General features: G+C 50.3%; 1 protein-coding gene across 2 annotated transcripts in view; it reads right to left on the bottom strand.

Moving 5' to 3' along the window:
• The window catches only part of Lamb3 (laminin subunit beta 3), a 41554-nt gene that overhangs the window by 3490 nt on the left and 12966 nt on the right, over positions 1-25098 (bottom strand). For both annotated transcript variants that reach the window (XM_087581072.1, NM_001100841.1), the window contains exons 4-21: positions 18853-18967; positions 18297-18370; positions 16296-16487; positions 14591-14654; positions 14124-14317; positions 11829-11949; positions 11025-11213; positions 9646-9801; positions 8881-9077; positions 8422-8533; positions 7335-7713; positions 5420-5580; positions 5127-5344; positions 4715-4912; positions 4273-4417; positions 1307-1514; positions 790-931; positions 294-470 (exon numbers count right to left, since the gene is read on the bottom strand). In XM_087581072.1, coding sequence (XP_087437198.1) covers positions 294-470; positions 790-931; positions 1307-1514; positions 4273-4417; positions 4715-4912; positions 5127-5344; positions 5420-5580; positions 7335-7713; positions 8422-8533; positions 8881-9077; positions 9646-9801; positions 11025-11213; positions 11829-11949; positions 14124-14317; positions 14591-14654; positions 16296-16487; positions 18297-18370; positions 18853-18967 — 3042 coding nt within the window. The remainder of the gene's footprint in view (positions 1-293; positions 471-789; positions 932-1306; positions 1515-4272; positions 4418-4714; positions 4913-5126; positions 5345-5419; positions 5581-7334; positions 7714-8421; positions 8534-8880; positions 9078-9645; positions 9802-11024; positions 11214-11828; positions 11950-14123; positions 14318-14590; positions 14655-16295; positions 16488-18296; positions 18371-18852; positions 18968-25098) is intronic.

Genomic DNA, 25098 nt, shown 5'->3' with positions numbered 1-25098 from the left:
GTCTGACCAGGCTGGAGACTTGGGGGATGAGCCCCAGAGTGGGTATCAAGAGAACTACTTTGTAGATGAACGTGGACCTCATTCATAAACAGAGAGTACCTAGGGTGCTCCTTGTACCTTGCACCAGCTACCCAGAGGAGCAGGGGTGGGTAGATCAGACACAGGGTACATTCCAGTCCACCCCAAACAATTCCAATTCTTTCCTGTATAATCATATAAAGTGTAGTAACCCTTAATCCTCGGAAACCCTACTCTGGCCCCATGAGACTGGGATGACTTTGCCATCTGTATACCTCCTGAGCATTCATGGCCTGATTGCTGGCACCCTCTGCAAGCTGCTGGGCCTTCATTGCCTGTGCCTGCTCTTCCTGGGCCTGATGGCGGAGCTCCTTCACCCGTGCCCAGAATCCACTCATCTGTTCCTTCATGCCTTTCACCAGCCTTTCAGCTGGTACCAGGACCTGCTGAACCTGCATTGAAAGACAAAGGAATCAGGGTTTGTGTTGCATCTCACAAACATCCAGGGGCCTCATTTCCCTGACTCTCTTGCTTCACGAAGGAAAGTCTTCCCTTGACTTCAAGCTACCTGTCCATTGGTACCCAGGCTTTCTCCTCCTCCAGCTCCACTCACTTCATCCCCAATGCTGCTCAGATCCCATCCCTGCTTTTGCCTCCTGAACATGTGAGACAAATCTGAAGCTCAAAGCCCAGCCAAGACCTCCAGGCATCATACTCCAGCCATCTGCCTTGTACCAAAATCTATTCATTCGCAAACATGGGGAGCCTCACCTCAGTAACCCTTTCCTGGATGAGCCGAAGAGAGCGGCCAGTGCCCTGCATAGTGTCCTGAGCCTCCTGCAGAGCCACGGTGCCCTGCCTGAGGTTCCCGACCACGTCATCCACCTGCCCTTCCACAACGTGGGCTCGGCTTCTGAGTAAAGGAAAAGGAAGGGGAGAAAGAACCAGTGAGCAACAAATGAACAGATATGGGCTCGATTCTCAACCGTTCTGGAGGACACTGCTCTTAGGCAGGCAAAGACAAGGGAAACATTAGCTCTCTTCCCACAGGACCCAGGGGCAGCCGTGTAAGAGTGATGCCTTAGGGTGCTCTCTGGGAACAAGCTCCCTGCATGAAGTACTAGGTCATGTGTATGAAATGCAGCCTGGAACCTGCAGACACCCTGGCTTCGCTAGCCATGGTAAGTCCTTCCCATGTTATAGACCCTGTACCCCTCTCCAGCCAACCAGTTGGAGAATAAACATAAGCCCAGATCCATGAGGAAGGCACTGGGGCCAGTAGCCATACCTGGCCTTCTCGGCCTCAGCCTGGAGCCTGCGGGCCCGTGCAATGTCCTGCTTAGTCTGGGATAGCACTAAGTCCACGTTAGGGAGCCTGGCAGCAATGTCCTGGATCTCTTTCATCTTGCGTAGCACTGTAGCTGAGTCTGTGGGCAGCCAGAGAGCCAGCACTGCCTCGCTCACCTGTTGGATGGTGGCTGCATCTGTGTGAGGGTCTGGAAGACAGACAAGCAAGGCATCAGACTGGGGGCTGCACTAGGCTCTTCTAGGGTCAGCAGCCCCTCTCGGCTGGGTAGCACTACTGGAGGAAGTCTGCTATAGCCTGTGTTGTTTCTCCAAGAGCCTTGCTCCTCCTGGCCAAACCTAGGTACCTTTCTCCAGTAGGGGTTTGGGGTTGGGGTATTTCCAGGACGTTATAGGATTCTTGTCCTGTGCTCTACCGAGAGGAGGAGGGATGTGGGCACAGCTGTGGCAGCTAAGTGTCTGTGCCACAGGAAGCTGTGGGCTTGAAAGAGGAGGTGGTGCCAGGCAGCTGGTGCTGAATAACCACAGCAGCACACACATAATCAGCTCCAAATTGGAGGGAGCGGCCAGGAATTGGAACGGCTTCCTTGGCAATGAGACCCCCTTCCCTGCACCCGTCTTGAGGCCCAAGTGCTCATTTTTGCAAAGGCAGAGAAAGACTACTATTTTTTTTTTCCAAAAATATCACTGTCTCAGGCCAGGCCTGGCAAAGGACTCTAGAAGCAGCATTCCTAGGTCCTCACCTCTTCTTCCTCCCCAGCGCACAGCATGTCCCCCATCCCCCCAATAAACATAGTCTTCTAGATTGTCTCTCTTCTCTGCTGTAGTATGAGCCCCCTGAGAACAGAGACTGGATTTTGCCCCTTTTGTGTCCCCAGATATCAGCTCCGGCCAGGCACTTGGAGGCCCTTTGTATAGGGGGGAAATGAAAGACTGAAGAGAACTTGTTCTTGGCCAATTAGGTGGCCTAGACTCAGTTTCCTGACCTGTGAAATGCCTTGAGTGACAGGTCCCCCTCCCCATCCTGGGCTGTGCTATGTCCCCATCAGTTAGCCAGTGTTTCTACAAAATGTCTCAGAGAGAGATTGAAGAGAGAAGTACAGAGGTGACACCTTCTCATCTCTCAGCTGCTTCTAAATAACATACTGGAAGGAAAGTGTCCACTTGTCCAGATAGTCTAGCCTGTCCTGAACCCCTCTGGGGTTCTGGGACCAGCCTCTCTCCATAGGCAGCAGGTGACATGGATTCCATCCACTGCCCCTCTCCACACCAGGTAGAAGGTCCTTTTGGGGAGGAAGGAGACTGGATGTTCTACACTATGTAACAACACACCACAGGAGCCCAAGGTGCAGCCATGGCTGTTTAACTAAGCAGTAGTCCCGTCTCACCTTCAGCTCCCTGGCGAGCTTAGCCCAAGTGGCTGCTGTTGAGAAATGTGATACAAAGGCCTTCCAATACCACCTACATTAATAACTGCTCCACAAGCCCCAGCTGTGAACTTCCTCAATTCTACCTGAAGGGCTACCAAAGGCAACACTCCTTCCTCCATAGGTCTGCCATTCTCTCCCCTGGGCAGTAGCAGCTGGCACTGGCACCTCCTGCCATGGGTCTGCAGACTAGAATCCACCAAGTGCTGGCTGTGATAACTCTCTTGGGTCCACCCACATCCAAGCCTCTCTTAGGCCCACCATCCCCTCTGCTCCATACTTATCATTGACCCTGACCTGAGGTGCAGCTTAGCTGAGGCCTGAGAGCTACTGCCTGATCCCAGGAGCTGAGCCCAAGCTACACCCGAGTCAGCTCCTCCCAGCCTGAGCCCGGGCCTGCTCAAGTTAGCATAAAATGGCTATTCAGCCTCAAGCCCCAAACCTTTACTGCCCTTTGTCCTTATGTGCCAGGCACCTCTGCCCTGCACTCCCAAATCATGCTCCCCAGTGGCTCCCCCTGCTTAAGTCAAAGAGCCTCTGTGGAGGAGCCCCTGGACTTGGTACTATCTGCACCCCTTATGGCTCCACACATGGCCTGCTGTCTGCACTCGGGAGACAGCTTTGGCCTATTTGCTACTGCAGTAGTATCATGAGCTGTGGCTGTTGTGCCCAACTCTCAGCTCAGACCAACCAGGCTTCTAGACAAGTAAAGTCCTGGCAGGGACCCCAGAGCTAATAATATCAGTTCACATGCCAGCAACCTATAATTTGTCAAAGCACATTTTACAGCAGTTCCTTGGTCCTCAGGATAAACCTGTGGAATACTACCCAACCCCATTCTCAAGGGAAAGATAGAGTCTAGAGAAGCAACCTCCCCGAGTCCTATCTCATGCCCTAGGCCTCTGAAGAGAGTTCATTTCATTCATTCATTCATTCATTCATTCATTCATTCCACCAATCTTTTATATATATATGCCAGAGATACCATCATGAACAAGTCAAACGGCTTTCCTAGAGGCACACTCACAATGGACTGTACAACCACTTCTGAGTAGAAAGAGGAGCAGGAGATGGGAGGAGGGGAACAGACAGGGAGACTGTACAGGCCTCTCTGGGGAGGTAGCATTTAAAGCTATAGTCTTGGAGCTGTTTATCCCAGGCCAGCAAGAATCAGTGAAAGACCCTGCCATGGGCACAGGCCTGACAGGTTCAAAGATGTCCAGTGAACAAAGGAAAGAGAAACAGACACAGAGATGAGATGGACAGAGGTCAAGAAAGGAGCCCAGGTTTATCCAAGAACAAAGAGGGGGAAGCTGGAGGAAGGGTAGGAGGGCAGCAAAAGCAATAGCCAAACAAAACAAAGCAAGACAAACAAACAAACCAGACAGGAGACAAGGTCAAGCCAGAGTGCAGCTGCATGGTGGGAAGAAGGAAGCGGGAGACTAATGAACTAGTGGGTTCATGGTGGGCGTGAAGGGCAGATGGGAGCCGGAACGCTCACAGGGGGTGAGGGGCAGCTCACCTGTGAGGAAGCCCCGGACCTGCTGGATGAGAAGCCGTGTGCGCCGGACATCTTCCTCCATCTGTAAGCGGCTGGTACTCACCTGAGTCTCAAGGCGCTGGGCATCTGATTGGACCTTTGATGCTGCCTCCTCAGCTGCCCTGATCTGTCGAAACACATCGTGGGTCAGAAAGGGACAATGCCTCCAAGGAGCCTCTGGGCAGCTCCCAAGGAATCTGTGGGGAGTCCTCTGCGGTGTTGGGACTTGCAGCCAAACCCCATCTGCAGATCATATTTATGTAGGAGAAAGCTCCGAATTCTGTTTTTACACTTGCTGTGGGTACATTAGACAAATCAGCTGAGATCTCTGGGCTATACTCCCCTGGCTGTAAAACATGAACTCTGGATTGCTCAGGGGACTTTGTGCCCTGTGACTCTTGCCCCCATGCCCTGAAGCACCTACCATTTGCCTGGTCTGCTGGAGCTGGGTATTGAAGCTTCGTAGCTGCTCAGCTACCTGCCCTGCCATGTGTAAGGCCCCTCTGGCTCTGGGCAGGGCTCCCCTGCAGTGAGAGCCACAGGCTGTACCATTGTCCTGGGGACACAGCAATCCAGGGCAGTCTCCTGGGGTGCAGGCTGTCTGCCTAGAGCCACCACAGAGCTGTGGAGAGATGAAGGTGTCAAAGGCCCCTCCACAACCACTCCCATCCCACACTAAACACCCATACATCTCCATGGCAACCATAACCATGTTCCCCTGGCAATCCTGGAACACACAGCAAGGACATGGGGTCAAGAAAGAGTGGGGTAAGTTCTGAGTGGAACAGATTACAGCTGTGAGTATTTCAGGACACTGGGCTCTCATTCTCAGTCACCTTGTTGATGGTGGGTGTCAAGTCAGGCAGTGAAGCCATCTCTAGGCGCAGGGCCATGAGCTGAGCTCCTCCAGCTCCTCCCTCTCCAGTCTGTCTCTCCAGACCTTCTACCTCTCTGCGACTGTCCCTCAGCTGGCTCAGCAGGCTGGAACTGTCGGATACTTGCTGTGCAGCCCGGGAGGACTGCTCATAAGCCATAGTCAGCATGCGGAAGGCTCCTGAGAAAGAAGGGTTGGAGGCCTTGGGTATGGGTCTTTCTCCCTAGGGTGAGTAGCCTGTGCCTCTGTCCTCACCTGAAGGGTCCACACTGCTTAGCTTCTCAAACTGCTCCTTCTTGCTCCGGTACATAAGGAGGAGGCGATTGAAGCTTCTGTCTAGATTCCCCAGGTCTCCAGAGAAGGATTCCATCTCCTCCTCTAAGGGTAGGTCCAGGGGCAGGCCCTGAAGAGTCCTCCTAAGACAGAAGGGTATTTGGTGGAAGCTGTAACTGAGTCAGAGAAGCAGGCTGCATGGGGAAGGACCTTCCATGAGGGTATGAGAGGGGACAATTCACATGGTACTGAGAACTCTGCCAGGCCGAGGCTCAGACAAGCTGAAGCCAGGGCACAGCCTACCCCATCTCTCTGCAGGTGGCTCTATGAATGCTCTCTCTCTCTCTCTCTCTCTCTCTCTCTCTCTCTCTCTCTCTCTCTCTCTTTCCTTGACTTCTGTCAGTGCAATACAGAATTTATCTCCTCCTCCATCTCCTGGCTGTTCCTGGCTTCCATGAAGAGGGCCACCCTGTTGGCTCCTCGGGCTCCCCAGGCTGACTTCAGCTCTTACTTTATGCTTGGGGTGTTTCCAGTCTCTCCTCTGTAGCCTGACCCTCCCCTGTCGAGCTTCAACCACTGTATGCTCAACAGCCATTTCTCTCTGGCACAAGCTGGGAGTATCACTCTAGGCCCTGGGTCCAGAGCTTCAGTATCTCTGGCATCTCTCTGTCCTCATGCCTCAGGACCTCTCCTACATCACCAGGCTGTCCACTCTTACACATCTCTACCATACAGCCTTGTTCAGGCATAGCATGCACTTTCAGGGCCTACCAAAACACAGCACATTCCTGTGCTGTCCAACTGTGGACTAGTTGCCTAATTCTGAGGCTTAGGTCATATAGCACTTCCCCTGTGAAGGCCACCATGACCTCCTCTGTGAAAGTCTTAGTTCTCTAACATACCCCATGTATCACATCACTGTTTAAAGGTCAGACACCTTAGCCCTTGGCATGTAAAAGCCACTTAATGCTTTTGCTATCTTAATGTCCCAAGTGCCTTGCACAACATCTGTATCCTATTAGGTACTCAAAAGTCATTTACAAGGTCTGGAGTGATGGCTCAGTGGATAAGAATGCTTGTTCTGCAACTAAAGAGACCCCAGTTCAAATCCCCAGTGCACAAATAAAAAGCTAGGCATTGACCAAAGTGGTGAGCTTCTGAGTCAATGGAAGACTTTGTCCCATGGCAGATATATCATACAGTAACAACAAGAGTCACCCACTAACCTACTGTGGCCTCTGTATACATGTGTACCTGCACACTCATGCACAGACACACACATAGTACACACATGCAAAATGAATGAATGAATGAATGAATGAATGAATGAACAGGTTCCAACAAGCTGTAGCTCATCCGGGAGCCTCCTCAACCCCAACACTGCCCAGGTGACTGAATACCTCATGAGAAGCATAGCCTCTTTCATATTCCTTCTGGGCTTGGCACCATCCAGCAAGGCTCAGGGAACACACAAGCTAATTATAGAAGCTTTCAGAACCTGAGCTCCTAAGGAAGGCGCCTCTGCTGGTTGGAGGAGTGTGGGTAGGACTGCTTCCATTTTAAAGACAAATTCAGAGATATTTTTAGTGCCCTGTCTTTTGGATGCCCTCTGCCAAGGTGACTAATCCAGGGCTGACTATCCCACTGGCAGTACAGGCTCGGGAAGAATAGTAGGCTCGGGCTCTGGTCTGTTGTCTGCACAGCTCGTCCCACCTGTGCCTGTCTCCGAGTTTGCAGAATGGAGGAAACACCACCACTCCACCTTCACAGACATGCCTTGGTAGCTAAGAGAGGATGTATGTAGAAATGCCCCCAGTGAACTGGAATAAACCAGTACAGCCCTCACCCAAATCCACTGGCATAATCCCTCCAACAGCTTAGCAGAAAAAGGACCTACCTGATAGACAGGATGGCATTGGCCACTTGAGCCACATCCCGCTCTGTGACAGAGGTGCCACCCAGAATCTGTCTGATCTGCTCGATTTTGCTCTTGGCATCTAGCAACCGAGAAGCCAGGCCACGGTCCTCCAGACCTGTCCCTGTGCCCAGGCCTTCAGTGGTATTACGGAGACTGCCAAGGCGCCAAGCCTGCTCCTGGAGGTCTGTGTCATAGGCCTGGAAGCAAGAGTGGCAGGCCACACACACTGGGTAGCGGTCGCAGTAGCCTCGTTGGCACTGGTCGCAGCGGGGCCCTGTCAAGCCGGGGCGGCAGAGGCAACGGCCTGAGGTTTTGTCACAGCCAGGACCCTCGGTTCCTCTGAAGTCACAGTCACAGGCTAGAAGCCGGGAGAAATGACAGTCAGAGGACAGTCAGTCTGTCAGAGACAGAGGACAGTCAGAGGACAGGAAGAGGAAGGGGTGTGGTGAGGATCAAGAAACTGGGCCTGCTTGGGTGACATAGACTATCCATCCATTGACATCATAGAGCAAAGCTTGTCCTTTGCACCCACCACATGCCTGCCACATTCCGAGTTACACATCTACACACATGTGAACCTATCTGATCTGCACACCCATTGCACATCACGCTCTGATTTCCCCGCTTCTGTTTAGGAGGCAACCACGGTACACAAGGAGCCCAGTGCACAGCACCTCCCCTTTAAGAGCAGAAATATGAGAGGGGAGGGAGCTGCTTAGACCCTGCAAGGCAGAGCTGAGACCAAGGCTGGCCATTAGAATCCAGTCCTATGCCACGGCTGATATATAAGCCCTCCAGGGAAGCACTCCAGTCCCCCTTCTCCACTGCTGCTGGGCACTAACCTCAGGCAGTGGGAGCAAAGCTGCTCTACCTCTCATCTTAGATTGTGAGGAGCTAGCTTAGTTAACCTGATCCGGGCACAGGGAGGCCAGGCAGTCTTCAAGTGCAGATGCTAACAGGGCTGCCCAGGCTATCAGACTTCCAACCGTATCAAGGCCCTTCACCAAAACACCAGTTAACCCTCCCCTCTACATGGCTGCTGCATGATCATGTAGTAAGTACTTACCTCGGCACCCTGTGGCCACGTCTCCATGGGTCCGGTCGGGACACTGACGAATGGCTGCAGAACTACATGTGAGGCCACCAAACCCTTCCCGACAAGGACACTGCCCTGTAAACTGGATAAAGAGAATGCCTTCTGGTCTCTGTGTGACCTTGCTTCTGGGTGCTGTGCCCCAGACCCTTGCTCTACAGACTTGGTGCTCCCCAAAACTAGGGCTCCCACTCAAAGACAAGCCCAAAGTCAAATTCTAGCAACAAGTTGCAGAAGGTAGGAAGAATAAGCCTGGCCCAAGGCTGAGAACTATAGGGGGAGGGAGAGCTGGTGGCCTCCCCCAAGGAGAAAGGGGACAGATGTACCTTTGCCTGGCTGTAGGAAGACAGAGAACAGTATAAGGGGAAGCTGAGAGACACTGGAGGCGGGCCCTCTCTGTGACTGAGGAGCCCTTGGGCATGTCACTCATACCTGGTTGCACTGGGAGCTGAGGGAGTTGCGTGGGTCACAGGCACAGGGCTCACAGCCCCGGCCGCTGGCCAGCTTCCAGTGGGAAGGGGCGCACTGGTCACATTTGGGGCCCACTACATTGGGAAGACACAAGCAGCGTCCAGTTTCCTCCTCACAAGGCATATCTTGCCGGGTACCTAAGATGCTGCAGTCACAGGCTGTGGGAGAGAGGAAGGGCTGGTGAGCATAGGTAGATACCCAGAGAGAGGCTGGCCCCAGAAAACATGCATCAGAGAGGGCCCAGCCCTGGCAAAGCAACCTGCCCTCTGATTTACTGGAGAGAGCCTCAAGGACCCTTCCTACCTACCAAGCTCTGTCTGGCCCTGCTTCTGGACACTGTGTTCCAGACTCTTACTCTGCAAATGGAATCCAGGGCTAATGCTGTACAGAGCTGGTACATCAACCTGAAGTTGAGCTCTGTGATGAGACCAGCCTGAAGTCACAGGGCTTGTCCTTGTGCGTAACATGGCTTACTCATAAGGCCACTGCGCCTTCCCAGCCACCTGGCAGTTTGGCAGCCAGCCCGCCCACCCTGGCACTGGCTGACTCAAACCCACCTTCCAACCCAGGCCTGTGCTGCCACTTGCTGGAGGACTGTGGCAAAGCACACGTGCACAGAGAGGGATTTTCCTCTGAGAACACTCCAAGGACAAGGCTTGTTCTGATAGCTCCCCACCCCACAGCTGATGTCACCTCACCGCACACCTTCCTGGGACTTCTACTCACGATGGCAGCCCTGTGGGTTGGCGAAGGTGAGCCCTGTGAAACCAGGCTTGCAAAGATCACAGCGCTCCCCTTGCACGTGGTCTTTGCACACGCACTGGCCCGTCAGTCGGTCACAGGGAGCTCCTGGGACTGCCCCGTCTGGATCACACTCGCAGGCTGAGTGGCAGGAACAAAGGAAAATCAGAGCATGTGCTAGGATATCCCACTCCAAGTCCTCCAGCCTCCTGACCCCAGCTAAGCATGGAACCCTGGTGCCTGTTTCCCCATCTGCCACATGAGAAAAGACATTTCTTCTGAACAGTAAACGGTAAAGGCAGAACAGGTAGGACGGTGCTTCTGTTAAGGACCATGCTTGTTCTTGCTTCTATGGTTGTCACTTCCTGAGTGACTTCCATGACTACTCTTACAGGCTGCACTGCCCAATCGGCACCGCATCCTCCCAGGAGGGTGCCATACAGGTGAGGAAAACGGTGCTTGCAGATGTTAACGTCCTGGAGATTATCCTGGGTGGTAAGGGAAGCAGACTCAAGTCTGTCTCACTAGTTCCAGACACAAAATACTGGTCAGCTACTGACCTTCTCCTGCCTGCTCCCGGACTCCTTTGTGTCTCTCAAAACTCAAGGCTCCTTTGTCCCCAAGGTTTGTCCTGATCGAACTGACCTGAAACACTTTTTTCTAACCTGTTTGTCTTCTTCTAGGTCAGCAGTTCTCAGCCTGTGCATCACAACAATCCCTTTGGGTTGACTGACCCTCTCACTGGGGTCACATATCAGATGTCTTTTGCATAACAGATATTTACAGTACAATTCGTAACAGTATCAAAACTACCGTTATGAGGTACAAACAAAATTGATTCTGTGGTCAAAGTTCACTATAACATAAGGAACTATAGTGAACAGTTGCAGCACTAGGAAGATTGAAAACCACGGTCCCATGTGAATCCAGTGGCCTGGTGGGCATGTTAAGTCAGTCAACAAATACTCAACCACAGCAATTTACCAGTCATTGTGCTGGGGCTGGAGGATTAAGATATCTCATGGTGGAGGTCTCAACACTTGGGAAATAGAAAAACAAAAGGGGTGTCCTTGCACTCCTCAGTTTCACAATGTGTGTACACCCCAAAGACAGGAGTTGTGCTTCAATTTTCTTCTCTCTGCACCCCAAAGAAAGGCTGTATACTGATCAGCAAGCTCATTGCTTGATGGTTCAGAGACCAGAGAGGGTAAGTGACTTACTCAGTAGAGCACAGCTAAGTTAAAACAACCCACACGTCCTTCCTTGACACCAAAGCTTCCTTCTTTCTTGATGGCCTTCCTGTCCCCAGGGACAAACTAGGGAGAATAGATGGACAGTCATTTGTCCCTGAAGCCATTACTCACGAATACAGGTCTCATGAATGGGAGCGCCTGGTCGTCTATTCCGGAAATAGTGTAGCTGACATCGCTCACAGTTCTTGCCCTCTGTGTGGTCCTGGCAGTTGTCACACACGCCTCCACTTGTCCCTTGGCTAGCAGCAAACACAGCTGGGTCGAAGTGGCAGGTCTCTGAGTGCCCATTGCAGTCACACCCTAGACAGGGAGATCTAAGGTTGACTCCATGAAGCAACACAGACCACCATGGCAGACACCATAGCACCTGCACCTCTACTGACTCTTCAAGATGAAAAGCAAGCAAGTGAAGCCCTATTTCAAAGGAGGCTGGGGAAGGGTGACCAGAAAGAGGGCTGAGTGGGCAAGCACTCGGGCCTCCAAACTCCATTTTGGATGCACTCCAGAAGAAAAGAGGGCCCCCTCTGCACTCTACCCCTTGGCATAACCACAGATGGGTCTCTGCCACTTTGTGATCAGCACAGACAAAGACTCAGTATCCAAGGACCATTGGGTATAGAGATGTGATCCCTGGGAGCCAGATGTGTCTGACATAGAACAGGGAGCTTGGGGGCCAGAGGTTCTGGGAGCTACAGCAGGGACCAAAGCCTGGCTCTTCCATGGCTAACAGAATAGAGGTGGAGGCAGTGGTGGAGGGGGTTCTAGTTCCACTCTAAACTAGAGATCCGAAAGACCTGGCTGAAATTCAGTTTCCACATAAGTGACAAAAGCAGATTCCCAGTGTTACAGGTAAGAAACAGAGGAATCAACTCCCATCCCCTTTGCTACAGTCAGGGACTGATCCCAGGTTCCTACTTTGGCACTCATGGATGTCCTGTCCCTCTGCAGGTCTCCATGGCCGGTTGTTGTAGAAGGGGGCGCAGCGGTCACAGTTGGGGCCAGCTGTGTTGTGCTGGCAGACACAGACATCGTTGACCTGGGAGAGGAGCCAGTGATTACCAGAAACAACACACGGGAAAGTCTGAGGGGCTGGACCTGCCCATTCCCCCTGCAGACCAGCATGTTTGTTCCGCAAGACCTTGCCTAGACACAAGCCCTTCCAGAATACCACACCCAAAATGCTTCACACCTAAATGCTTACACCTAAATGCTCCACACCTAGATGCTCCAGCCTTCACCCAGTTCCTGTGACACTGCAATGGCCAGGATCTACAGGTGAACACTCATAGTGCGTGCCTGGGAGAAGTCACCGAGTGTGCATGCATGCGTGGTGTCCTGCATATGAGCAAGGGTTTCACAGGCTCTTCTGTGTTTCCTGATACCTGTGTCGTATAGGCCAGGTCTTAGTGGGAGATAAGGGACCTTGGACTAATAAACTGTGGGCCTCAGGAGGCTGGCAGCTCTCTGCAGCTTCATTCTGGCAATCTGTGACTAAGCTGTTTGGCTGGTAGGACATGCATTGTGAGTTGTTACCACACTCATTAAGATATAAAAATAGAACCACTATTGTATGCTAATTGCCTCCCTCAATTAAGCCCCGCCCCCACAGCCTGGTGTTCAGGGACCTGTTCACTCTTAGCTCCTCTCCTCTCTCTGCCACAGCTGAATCTCTAGCCACTACTCACACAAGCTGGCATTTCCCATTAGCCAATTCTGATGGGTTCTTCTTTGCCTGCCATAATTAATTTCTGCATCCATTAGCCAAACAGATCATATTTATCCCTCCTGTCTGGACCCGCCTAGGTTCCTTTAACTCCATAAAGTGCAGTACTGGCTGTATGCACAGTCACCTAGACAGTGTTTTTACAACACTAGAGCCCTGGCCAAGTTCCACTTGAACTTTGAACCGCAGAGGCAAGGCATTGGTACAGTTCTGTGGGTTCCTCCTCATACCCCCGCATTCCTCCTCAGGCTCTCCTAATCTGTCTCCTATACCCAGAGAGATCCTGGGGATTCCCTCTGGGCTCCTTTGTAGCCTCCAGCAAGAATTGCCCATAAGTGGATAAAGCAGAGACTGGGCTGCTCTCTCCACTAACCTCCCTCCTCAGTCTCCTGCTGTGACTTCCAGCTGCCTCTCTGCTACCAGGTTGTGCCAAAACCCTTAGGTTGAGGAACTCACACACACACACACACACACACACACACACACACACACACACACCCGGGTCTCCTCTTCCCAGGTCCTCCTGTTCAGGCTGACTGAGGACCACCAGAGCTTGCTAAACTGTAGCTTCTCTACTGTGAGGACCACCAGAGAGAGCTTGCTAAATTGTAACTTCTCTACCCTGAGGACCACCAGAGAGAGCTTGCTAAATTGTAGCTTCTCTGCCCTGACTTAGGATCGCCAGAGCTTGCTAAACTGTTGCTTCTCTACCCTACTATGTCAATACTGGCTGGTGTCTGGTGGACTTTGGGTGCAGACTAAGCATTGACCCCTCACCTGGTCCCACACCCTACTGCCAGATGAGTAAACTCATTGGTTCTCAACTTCACTGGAAGTACAACAACCCCAGGCTTCAAACGTCAGCAATTAAGTCAGAGTATCTGAGAGCAAGGCCCAGACAGGTTATTTTGGCTCTCACACCTTATAATTCATGATAATATTTTCCTATGTACACAGTAATTTCCATAGTGTAGCAATGCCGTGAGAGCCAGGTTGAGAGACTTTGTCAGCTTTCCCTGTACATTCAACTGAGAGCTGAAACCATCCGCAGCTATAATGCAGACCTAAGTATACAGTTAGGTTTCTGAAACAGTAGGTTTTTCTTTGTTCTTAGAGACTTATTAAATTTCTATGTCTTTCATCATCGTTGTTGTTTTATTATTTGCTTGTTTGGGGATTTTTTTTTCTTTACAAGATGATGTGCACCCCAGAGTCTTAAACTCGTTCTATAGCTGAAAATGCCCTTGAGCTCCTGTTCCTCCAGCTTCTAAGTGTTCTGGGCTTGCCAGGTATGCACACCCTGTCAAGCCCCCATCCCACAACCTATCCCCCTATACTTCTCTGGCCTTTCGCATACTTGGCAAGTACTCTACCACTGAGCTATGTCACCAGAAATATCTACAACTTAAACAGAGTGTCTGCCCTGCTTCATGGCTCTGTTCTGGTCCTACTCCTTCCACTCCACCCTACCCACCCTGGGTTGTCACCTGCACAGCGGTGGTGGAACCTGTAGGGCCTCCAGGATTAGGGGCACAGCGGTCGGCATGTCCATGACAGAAGCAACTCCCCTGTAGACGTAGCTGTGATACTGCAAAGTAGGCGCTGGGTGGATAGGAGCCCCTCTGGGGCACTGGGGCCAGCTTGGTGAAGTTGACTCTCAAGTTCGTGATGTCTCCTAGTTCTGAGAGTGGCACCAGCAAAGAGGAGAGATAAAAATAAAGACAGGAACTTAAAGGCCAATGGAATCTCCTTTCCTACCTTCCCATCAGACCTCAGACATCCCTCCCTCAGCCTTCTCGAAGCATCTCCCTGGAGGGTATGTGAGGCAAGCAGTACTTCCCAGCCATACTGGGGAAAGTAAGAAGGAACTGGAAGTTTCAATGACCCAGGTTCCAGGCTGTTTCCTACCCCCCATCCCCCGAGACCCATGGAAAAGAGGGGGACTCAAACAAACCTTGAATCTTTTTACTTTGAGATGCAGGGATAGCTGATGCCAAATCCATAAGGTTAAGTTGGACCTGATCAGAGAGAAGAAAGGTTGGGACTGTGGAGAATGAAAATGTGCAGGAAGCTTAGGAGCCTTCCTTCCCCTTCATCCTCATTCACCTTGCACCCCTTTTCAAACCTGAGACAAACTGTGCTATTAGGCCTGCACATGTGCTAGTAGACCAGATGACCACTGGACCCTAAAAGAGCATACACAGGGTGTGTGGTGTGTGTGTGTGTGTGTGTGTGTGTGTGTGTGTGTGTGTGTTGTAAAATACAGGTCTACCAAGAATGTCCTGCTATATCATCTAAGACAGAGGAGGGCTTGTGCAATACTAACATTTTTATTTTTATTTTTATTTTTAAGTTAAAGGGCTTTATTGTTGTGGTGGTGGTGCTGCTGGTGGTGGTAGTGTGTGTGTGTGTGTGTGTGTGTGTGTGTGTGTGTGTGTGTGTGTTAAATGATGCATATGGAGCCCTCGGTGTGCCATGTGTATGGAGACCAGAGGACAACTCTGTGGAATTGGTTTTCTCATTTGAGCCTTACTTGGGTTCTGGTGATCACACGTCACCAGGCTTGCATGACAAGCACTTGACTCACACTCAGCCATCTCTCCAGCCTTACTGTTAGCTTTTTACATTAGTTTACACAACAATAAGCTTTGTCAGACATTTTCACGCACAGGAGGTGGTAACTTTCTAGTGACTGGATAGTGCTGGCTGCCCTCCCTGGTCACCCTCAGTTTTGAGTGTGCTTTTATTTATTCTACAAACCGCTCACCATATGTGACTTGGCATATCCCACCAAGTTTTCATTTCAACCCCCTACAAATGAGGAAGAAGCCTTGGTCTCTGCTCAGGGTTAGGAACAAGCGACACAAAGGCTGAGTGAAAATTTAACCAAGTAGCTTGGCAGTTCTCAACCTGTGGTCGAAACCCCTTAGGATTGAATGGTCTTTTCACAAGGGTTGCCTAAGGCCATTAGAAAACACAGATATTTACATTAAAATTCATAATGATAGCAGTTGTGTTATGAAGATTACAGTTATGAAGCAGCAATGAGAATAATTTTATGTTTGGGGTTACTGCAACATGAAGGAATCAGAAGGTTGAGGACCACTATTAGGTAGACACAAGGAAATCTGCAGCCACAGGGAGGCAGCGCTCAGCCTTCCTGTCACCTGAGCTGCTTCTCTTCTGAGGGAAAAGGAAGCTATAGCCTCCTCCACATAGAATGGGGTGTGCTTTGGGAAAGAGTTTGACCATATAGGGAAAACTCCCAGAGAAAGTTCTGGGCGTTTTTAGAGGCAAGTTGTAATTTTTACTGCAGCTGTCTTTGGAGCTCTGGGTTATTCTTGAATTCCCCTACAATCTGGCAGAGTGATAGATTAAAACAAAAAACTCATTTTTGCGGTAACTCTTTTGAAAGTGAAATTACATGTGTTTTTTGTATGTAAGTAGCCACCCCAAAGATCTTACGACAAAGCCCACAGAGGGATCCCATGAGCCCTATAGGAGGAAGCTGGGGAAAGTTAGAGCTGAGGATGCCAGAGATATGGCAAGATGTTTCTGGAAGGTTCCAGCAAGATGACCTGACCTGACACGTTATCATGACTTGACTGGGAGATACAGGCTCCCTCCCTTTGACTGCTGGTTCAGGTCCCTGTACCTACCTTTCCCCCAGTCAGATGCCCATTAGGCCTCTGGGACAAGGGCCGGCACCGGACGTCCTGCCAGTTCTTGGGCTGGCCCTGGTGGACCTGGGGAAAGGTGCTGGCACAGTCTGTCGCCAGGTACTGGTACACCCTCCATGTCTTGCCAAAGTCAGAAGAGCGCTCAATCAACATGCCAGCTGGCATGAGACCCTGGAGAGACATGGGGCAGAGATGTAGAGCAGGGTTGAGTGACAGAGGGAAAAAGGTACTGGTGGTATTCCAAGGGGGACACGACTACAGAAGCAGGCTTCTGCAGAGAAGAGGGAGGAGAGATGGCCCAGCAAGAGCAAGGACTGTAGAAAGTGACAGGTGTCAGTGCCCCACCCCCATCCCAAGCCACCCTACCATCACGTCCAGCCTCCCCATTGGTCCCAAAGCAACAGGACTGAGTGATCACAGGCTGAAACCTCTGAGCCTGTGACCCAAATCACTCCCCTTCTCCTGTTAAGCATTTCTGTATTTTGGGTGTCTTGTCACAATGACAGAATGAAGACCAACACACCCACCCTTCTTGAACAAACCCTAACCTGAGCTTGTGTGCAAAGGCTCTGTGCTCCTTGCTTGGCCCTCACCAGCTCCCACCTCAGTGAGCCTATCCCCTCTTCAGCCTTTCCACTGGTCTCCTGCTTGAAACACTCCTCCCTTGTGGGTTCCTTCCCATTGTTTATTGGAAGTATAAATGTCACTTCTGCTTGGAGATTTTTTTTATACCTATCTAACTTGCATTCTTTTCTGCCCATGTTTTTCATGCCGTGTTTCCCAGTCTTGCATCTGACTTCCCTCAGAAACAGCACCATTGTCCTGACTAGTCAATTTCCTGCTTTCTAGGCAGGATTTCTCAGCTCCAACATAGCTCCTATTTGGTGGTTGGACAAAGGAGCCATCAGCCTGCTCTGTGAGCTGCAAGATGCTCATCAGAATCTCTGACCTCGGCCCACTGCCATACCCACAGATGTGACCACCAAAGGCGTCTCCAGAAATTGACAGAAGCCCTCCCCCTAGTCATCACAATGCCACTGAATCCAGCTTCATCGTGACTTCATTTTAAACATCTTTCTATTTCTAACACACGATGCCAGTTCTACCGTATGTGCGTGACCAAACCTGATACATGAATGGGAGACAGTAGAGCAGTGAAAGCATTTAACAATATCTGAGCTAACACTGCCTTTCAAAACTGTCACCTTGAGAGACTGGGCTTCTGTTCAAACACTGCTGGCATTTCTCAAAATACTTTGACCTTTTGTAGGGCAGGGCCCTCAGAGCCAACTTCCTCAGCCATACAAGAAACTGGGTCCTGTTACACTTCACCCCACACTCTGGAGAGTCTTATAGATTTTCCTGATTGTCTCGTCTTATTAACGAAACTTTATCCTTTTGCACTTGACTATTTCTGTATAAAGAATAAAATTAGGTCCTCTCATGACCTGTCATGAATGAATGGAAACCATTGGCTCTAGAAGGAGAGTTGAGCCTCCATCACTTTGAAATAATGTCACAGATCATCAGTTCATCGATGGATTGATACACTGGTTCCATCAGAGTCCTCATGATGTAATTACCTCTTGATGACTAGGTCCACCCAATGGGGACCAAGCCATCAGCACTCGAGCTATTTCAGGGACATTTTATATCCAAATCATAAAAGGCAACCAAGCCCAGTGGAAGTTGTATGAACCAGAATAGAGTTGATTAGACAGGTAGAAGATGTTGTCTGCAGAGAGGACCAAGGTCTGCGACTGCAACATGACCAGAACAAGGGGCTGGGAAGGAGCCTTCTTCTCCTGGTGGTAACAGCCAGCCATCTGTTGCTACCATAATGTAAAATCCTAGTGAGTGCCCCTATTCTGAAAGAGGCCCCCAAGCACATGATACCACCATCCCAGCCTAGGGAGATAAAGCACTGTATTCTGTCAGTCCAGGTCCCTCTCCTATCCCCTGAGGTCCTTAAGAGCAAACCTTAAAATCCATCATTATGTCCTGAAGCTGCATCCTCTTGTCTAGGTCCAGTTGAAGAGAGACAGGGCTCACATCTGGAAGGACAAGAAAAGTTAGACAAGATGATCTCCCCAACACCCTCAAAGGCCTTGATAACATCAGCTCTGGGTAGCCAGAGCATTTCTAACCTTGACTGAGCCACCTCTGGGAACGGAGCGGACCAGTGTGTTTCTGCTTGTGTTATATATTCAAGTCTGCCCTTGTCAGATGGTGATACCATCACTGACACCTCTGATACCTCAGAGGATCCTAGCCTGTCTGTCATAAACAGATTCGTTCCCAAGACACAAGTCCTTCCATGCACCCACCCACAGGGACAAGGGCAAAGTGAAGCAGATGTGGTTTTCTCCCAGCACACTTCCTCATTACCTTTAGCATCCAACAGACCCCCAAAGTAAAGCTGGAAGGTTCTGCCTGCCCACCTCCCAACCCTTTGCCACAGAAATCCCAATAAATCATCTTGGAACACCTCCGTGTGCCCCAGCCTGTGGAGCTCCTGCACGTAGCAGGTCCTCACCGTTCTGGGACTGCCACCAGCGCATGGGGCCTGAAGACGATACAACGTTCTCCACTCGGTGACTGTTGTAGTTGCGAGGCAGCCTGGAGTCACACTTGCAGCATTTCATCTGCCACTGTGGGGGAGGGAAGTGGCACAGCTCAGCATGGGTCCTTGCAGGGTTCTCCCCTATGTGCTGGGGGGAACCTAGCACATGTCTTCATCTGGAATTCCACCCTCAGAGGACCTGCCAATGCCACTAACACCAAGAAAGATGAATTTCTTATCACAGGGCCACTGGCCATCACTTAGTTTAATTCTGTGGTCTTCCTAGGTACAGCAAAGCAAACCGATGTTGGGTTTGGGGAAGGGACACACAATCTTGACTTGTGCCATTGCCTTAAAACTGCAGAGGTGGGATATGTGCAGGGGGGAGGAGGGAGGAACCAACATTGACTTAGCATCTATTGTGTCAGGGAACACAGAAGAGAACAAGGGAATTGGAGGATCTGGTGCTGGTTCCATTATTCTTCCTCCCTGACCCTGTCCTTTTACTCAGTAAGCTGAATGAGGGTTGAATTGGAGTCATTCTGCGAGTATTTGTTGAGCACGTCCCATGTGCCAGGCATGGCATTGGGCTCTGGAGGTTGCACGTCTCTTGGAGGAAGCCCACAGTTGGCTACCATTTCCCAGCTCCAAGATGCCCTGTCCACAGGAGAGAAGTGAGTTGTCTCAGTTCCTGTTCTTGTTGCTGTAATAAGATCTCTGACCAAATCAACTTAATAAAGAGTTTATTCAAGATACACTCTGCCCTTGTCAGATCTCTCCGACCATCGCTAAAGCCTCTGCTTCCTCAGAGGATTTCAACCTGTGTGTCACTAAGACCAGTTCCCAATGCCCAAGTTCCTCCAGACAACCAAGCAGAGGTCCTCCCTCATATACCCTCTTCCCGGCCTCAGTGAGCCCTTCTGCCAATAGAGGGAACCAGTCCATTGTACTGGTGAGGTCAAAGCTGCAGGAGCTTCGGGCTGCTCACATCACATCCACAGTCAAAGCGCAGCACGGGGCTGCTCTCAGCACTTTCCCCGCTTTATGTAGCCCAGGACTCAGTCAAACCCACAGTTAACATAATCAAGGTTACCCCACACAGGCATGCCCCAAATGCTGGGCTCGTTCTAATATCCATCAAGCTGACAACACTAAGTACACAACTGTCATTCTGAGGCAGGCCTAGTAAACAATACCCACACCTCCCGTGCCCCATACCTCCCTCTGAGCGGGACATGGGACTGAACTACAGAGCTATGTGGATGGACTCCAGGTCAAGGCAGAGATAACGGAGAAATGCGGGTGACCAGGGGGGTGGTTCGTCTCTGAGTCTGTGCCTATGAGCACACCACTCCCTACAGTCACAGTGTGGCCCTGCCCCAGCTTCCTCGGGATCCACACACAAACACCTGCTCTCTCTGAGTAGCCATAACCCCAAACCCTGCCCCAAATCCAAGAGCACAACCCACAGGGCTCAAAGTTCCCTCCCGAGTAGAAGCAAGGCTTGGGCAAGACCACTGGGCTTTGCTGATTCTCCACACATCCCAGGCCTCTAACCTCACCTCATCAGCTTCCAGCTGCTCAGACTCAGCCGTGTGCAGGGAAGGCACATGCTGCCTGATCAGTGTCCTATGCATGGGGACCTCTGCTCAGGCTCACGTGACCATGCTGGACCTGCTCATGAGCTATGGACTCTCTTCTGCCAGCACCACATTTCCTCTGTGCGCTCACAGCACTGGCCCAGAAAAGAAGGGGAACTGAGTGTCCTGCTTCCAGGGCCTCAGCTCTCCTCCACACTTCTTATTTCCTAGTCCTAGTCAGTGAAGGAACAGTACTCTCACCTTTCCTTATCACAGCTAAAATGGCCTAGTAAACCAGACTGTGCCCACCACTTACCAGCCATTTTCCATTCTGGGCATTGCCACCTGGATTTCTCTTACCACACATCTCCACTTGCTGCGCTATATACTTTCTCTTGATTTCTGTCGACTCTTCCTTCTACAGTGTATTCTCCATGAGAACGATGGTTTGTATTCCTTCCCCCACTGCCTCCCAGCGTAGAGAAAGTGCCAGGACACTGCTAGCTCTGACTAAGCACTTGCTGAATGAATGAATGAATGAATGAATGAATGGATGGATGGATGGATGAGCAATGATTGGCTATGCTCAACATGTGCCAACTATTTTCATTTGCACGATCAATAAGCTATCTCTTTCCTGACCTCAGCGTGTCTGAAAGGAGTGGAGAGGAAGTAAGGAATTGGGTATTAAGGTTAAGCCACCTTAATTATTAAGCCTATGCCACCAGCTGCTCAAGGACGCTAAAGCAAGAGGATAGCTTAAACTCAAGTTTGGTGTGTCAGAGTAGGCAACATAACAAGACTCTTAAGAAAATGAAATTAACTGAGGGAGTACTGGCCAGGTATCAGGAACTGTATTAGGTCATTTCAATGTCAATATTAGAGCCTATTTAAGAGGCCTGGGTAGTAGAATGGTTGCCTAGAATACACAAAGCTCTGGGTCTGATCCCTAGTAGATTACAACTAGACATGCTGACACATGCTTGCAATCCTAGCCTTGAGTAGCATGAAAATCAGAAGTTCAAAGTCCTCCTTAGGTATACAGTGAGTTCAATACCAGCCTGGGCTAAAAGAGACCTTGTATCAAAGCAAACCCCCCAAAAAACAAAATGAAACAAACAAAGAAAAAAGAATTAAAAAAATTGAATTTCACAGCAGCCCTTTGAGGAAACAGTATTTCTCTATTTCACACCAAGGAAGCTGCTGAGTGACAGACATTGACAAAAGCATGTTGCCTCGTCCACAGAGCGCCTAGCAGGGCTCGTGCTGACCCTCAAGATGACCTTGGGGAAGCCCACAATAGCAGAGAGCATTCTGGGAAATACCCAGGTTCTCCAGCCAACTCAGTGTAGCTAGAATGGAGATGAGAGATGTACCACTAGCTAAAATGCCTGGGCATTTAGCGTCATCTTTTCTGGGCAAGAGAAGACTAGAGCAGGAGGCCCCTCTAGACCCTATTTGGTCCTTGGCAAGGGAGTGAGCCCTTCCCCTCACTCTGCCCCACCTCATAAGCATATTTTCCACTCCACTCTGTCTGCACTCAGCACATGTCCGGAGGAGAGACAAGGGCCAGCTGCCTTCTGGCAAATGCTGTCACCCGAGCTCCCCACCCCAGGCTGGGAGCTGAGCCCATCCCTTGCTGGCCACGGCAGCACGCAACACAAGGCTCTTTCTTTCTTAGCCTAGGACATTGTACAAGGAGCCCGAGATGGTAGAAATGGCCTTGGTGCTCCCAAATGACAGTTATGTAATTATTAAAGAGTTTATGAAAACTGTGCAATTGCATGGGGAAGGGATTACATTACAATGTCTTATGGGTTAAAGGTAAGCCTAAATTCATACATACATATGATATAATCTCAGATATGTTTTTTTAAGGAACAGACTACATTTGGAAGGAAATATGCCAACATAGTAGGGAAAACACACACACACACACACACAATTACCAATACTCATCTATTTTGACCTATGAGCATAGAGCTCAACTTAATATCTCTCTAACAGGATTTTAGGTGACTCCTTCCCCCTTCTGGTTAGTTTTTGATATGTTTAAACTTTTATGTATTTAGTATTGACTTCTATATGTAGGAATATAGACAGGATTATAAATAAAATATGTTAAAGATATTCAGTGTCAGTATAGGCTTGTTGCTCTGAGCTGCCCTCAGTCATAAGGAGGGCATGAGGGCCTCAAGCCATCTCCACCACCCTTCCACGTGTACAGGTACTGATGAGGGATCGGATGACTTCCTGGGCTCAGACACTAAGGGTTTCATGTCTGGTAAAACAGCTGAACAGGGAATTGGCTTTGTGCTCAAAGAGAAGCTAAGCCCCAGCTCCACACAGGTATTTTAAGTAGCTATGCTGTCAACTCACCAGCACGATGGGCCTGAAATAGAACAGCTACAATAGAGGCTCGATTGAAGAGAAGCTGTGTGCTCAGAAGAGAACCTCTGGCCTCAGTTTCCTTTTCTGAATAGCATGTGTGTGTGTTAGTGTGTGTGAAGCTCTTCTCACAGGTCCTATGTGCCCCTTTTGCTGAGAGTAATGGCTGCTCCCAGCAGCTGCTGCCTCCCTCCCTGGGTCACGTAGCCAGCATACTCTCTGCGTGCTATCCAAGAGATGCTGCATTCTTATCAGTCCAGCCTGCCAGGCCTCCAGCCAGTTTGGCTCCTGCTTTCTCTCCAGCTGGAGAGGCTGGACTTTCTCCTGGAGCCTTCTAGAATCTGAGCAATCTGGCTGAAAGACAAGTTCTTCCAGAGAGCTAAACTAGGGCAGAGGAATGAACAAGGTCCTGCAGGGCCTGAATCACAGCGGAGAAGGAAGGAGCATGCATGAGAAGGCTCTGAAGAACAGTGGGGGAGAATAGGAAAGCAAGCTCTGGTTATCCAAGATGCAGTTCCCTTCAGGGATGGTCTAGGGGGCTGCTTCATGTTCATCAAAGCTACATCCAGGGTCACAGGCATGAGCCAGGGGCTGAAGGAGGAGACCAGGGACAAAATAAAACAAACCAAAAGGCCTGCTGTCTTGGAGGGAAAAAAAACATTTCTACAGAAATCAAAAAAGAAAGAAAATACATGTCTCCCATGTCAGCCTCCTCCTTGGTAAAGCACAAGATGGATGTGGTGAGAAGTTGTCCTTGTTATAACATAGGTTAAAACTCCCTGGATTGAGCTTCTCATTCCAGAAAACCACAGGACCATGGGTGTCCGGCAGGACCAAAGAATCAAGAGGAGAAGAAGACACTGACCAGAGGCCTGCTGGGAAACCTGGTTCCCAGAAAAGAACTGTGGGAGGCCAGAGAAGGCACCCCACAGCCCTTCCTCAACATGGGGTTCATCAACCTCCTGGAGTTTCCCTAGAACCAACAAAAAGCTAAAGTCAGGGCCTGCAGCAGGTACTGGGTGGGAAGAGGCGCCAGGACATTCAGCCATTTTCAGCTTCTTCTCCTTTCTCATTTAGAGCAGACTGTTTAGACAGCTAGATCACTGTCTAAATTGAGAAAGGCAATTTTCCAAAGCTGATTATAGAGCCCAGGCTCACCACATGCCTCCAAATTACACTACACCTGCTCTCCCGAGCACTACCAGCACACCTTTGGCTCACCCTTCCAAGACCCCGGATTCGGATATACTGCATCTTGCACGGTGGGTACCGCCAGCCTCCTGGCTGGGGAAACTGATGGATGAAGCAGAGAATCATGTACCTGACTCCATACTGCCCTGTGCCACTCTGACTAAAGGCATACAGAAGCCGTATGGCCACCGCTCCACATGACAGAGACTAAGTAGATTTTTGTAAACACTGCCCTCTTCTCCTCTTCACTCAAAAGGTGCAGATGCCTCTAAATCAAAGATGCCTCTAATGCTGAGAGTGGGAAGTCAATTCTACCCCTGACAATGGCTTTCTAAGTCCATGCTGTAGCCACAGAGGACCCAGCTGGCAAAGACAGCCTGGAGGACATTGCTTGAGGCATGAGGAGAATTTCCTAGAAACTCCAGACCTGCATTAAAGATTCTAAAGGTGATTAGAACTCCATGACTGTGGAGAGTCCGAGTGCTGTAGATTCAGAGAAGGAAAGGTCTGGGTTATCTTCAGTCTTCCCCATCTTTTGCATTGTGCCCAACACCCACTGACCGCTGGGTAAAACCTTCTAAATGCATAAGCTTGGCAGACAGCGAGCTTCCACCAGCCCAGAAGCTGAGTGTCATCAGGCAGGTCATGTGATCACTTCCACAGTGTGACTGTCACTTGGAGGAATGACCTGAATCTGAGTTCTTAGACCACAGCAACTCACACGTGACCCAGGGGGAAAATCCCCGATTCCCTCTGAAGCAAAGGCCATGTTTGATGTTAATAAGGGTCTGAACCCCAAGAAGGGTGGTGTGAGAAGTCAGGCCAGAATGTGTGCATCTCCAAGCCTCCCCCTTAGGCCTTTCTCCTCTCCTCTGTCCTTTTAGCTCCACAATCCCATTCCCTTGCCCATAGTAGCCATGAGCTCACAGCCTCATACTGTATGTGACCAGGTCTTGCTTCCCTCTGACAGTAACTATCCTGCTCCAACATTCCTTTCCATTTTCTTCCATCCCCTCATGGGTGGCACTTACTCTCTGGGGACCCTTGGCAAAAGTTCACC

Source organism: Rattus norvegicus, chromosome 13, assembly GCF_021556685.1.
Source record: "Rattus norvegicus strain SHRSP/BbbUtx chromosome 13, alternate assembly SHRSP_T2T, whole genome shotgun sequence".
NCBI classification, from domain to species: domain Eukaryota; kingdom Metazoa; phylum Chordata; class Mammalia; order Rodentia; family Muridae; genus Rattus; species Rattus norvegicus.
This window is presented reverse-complemented; position numbering and strand designations above follow the sequence as displayed.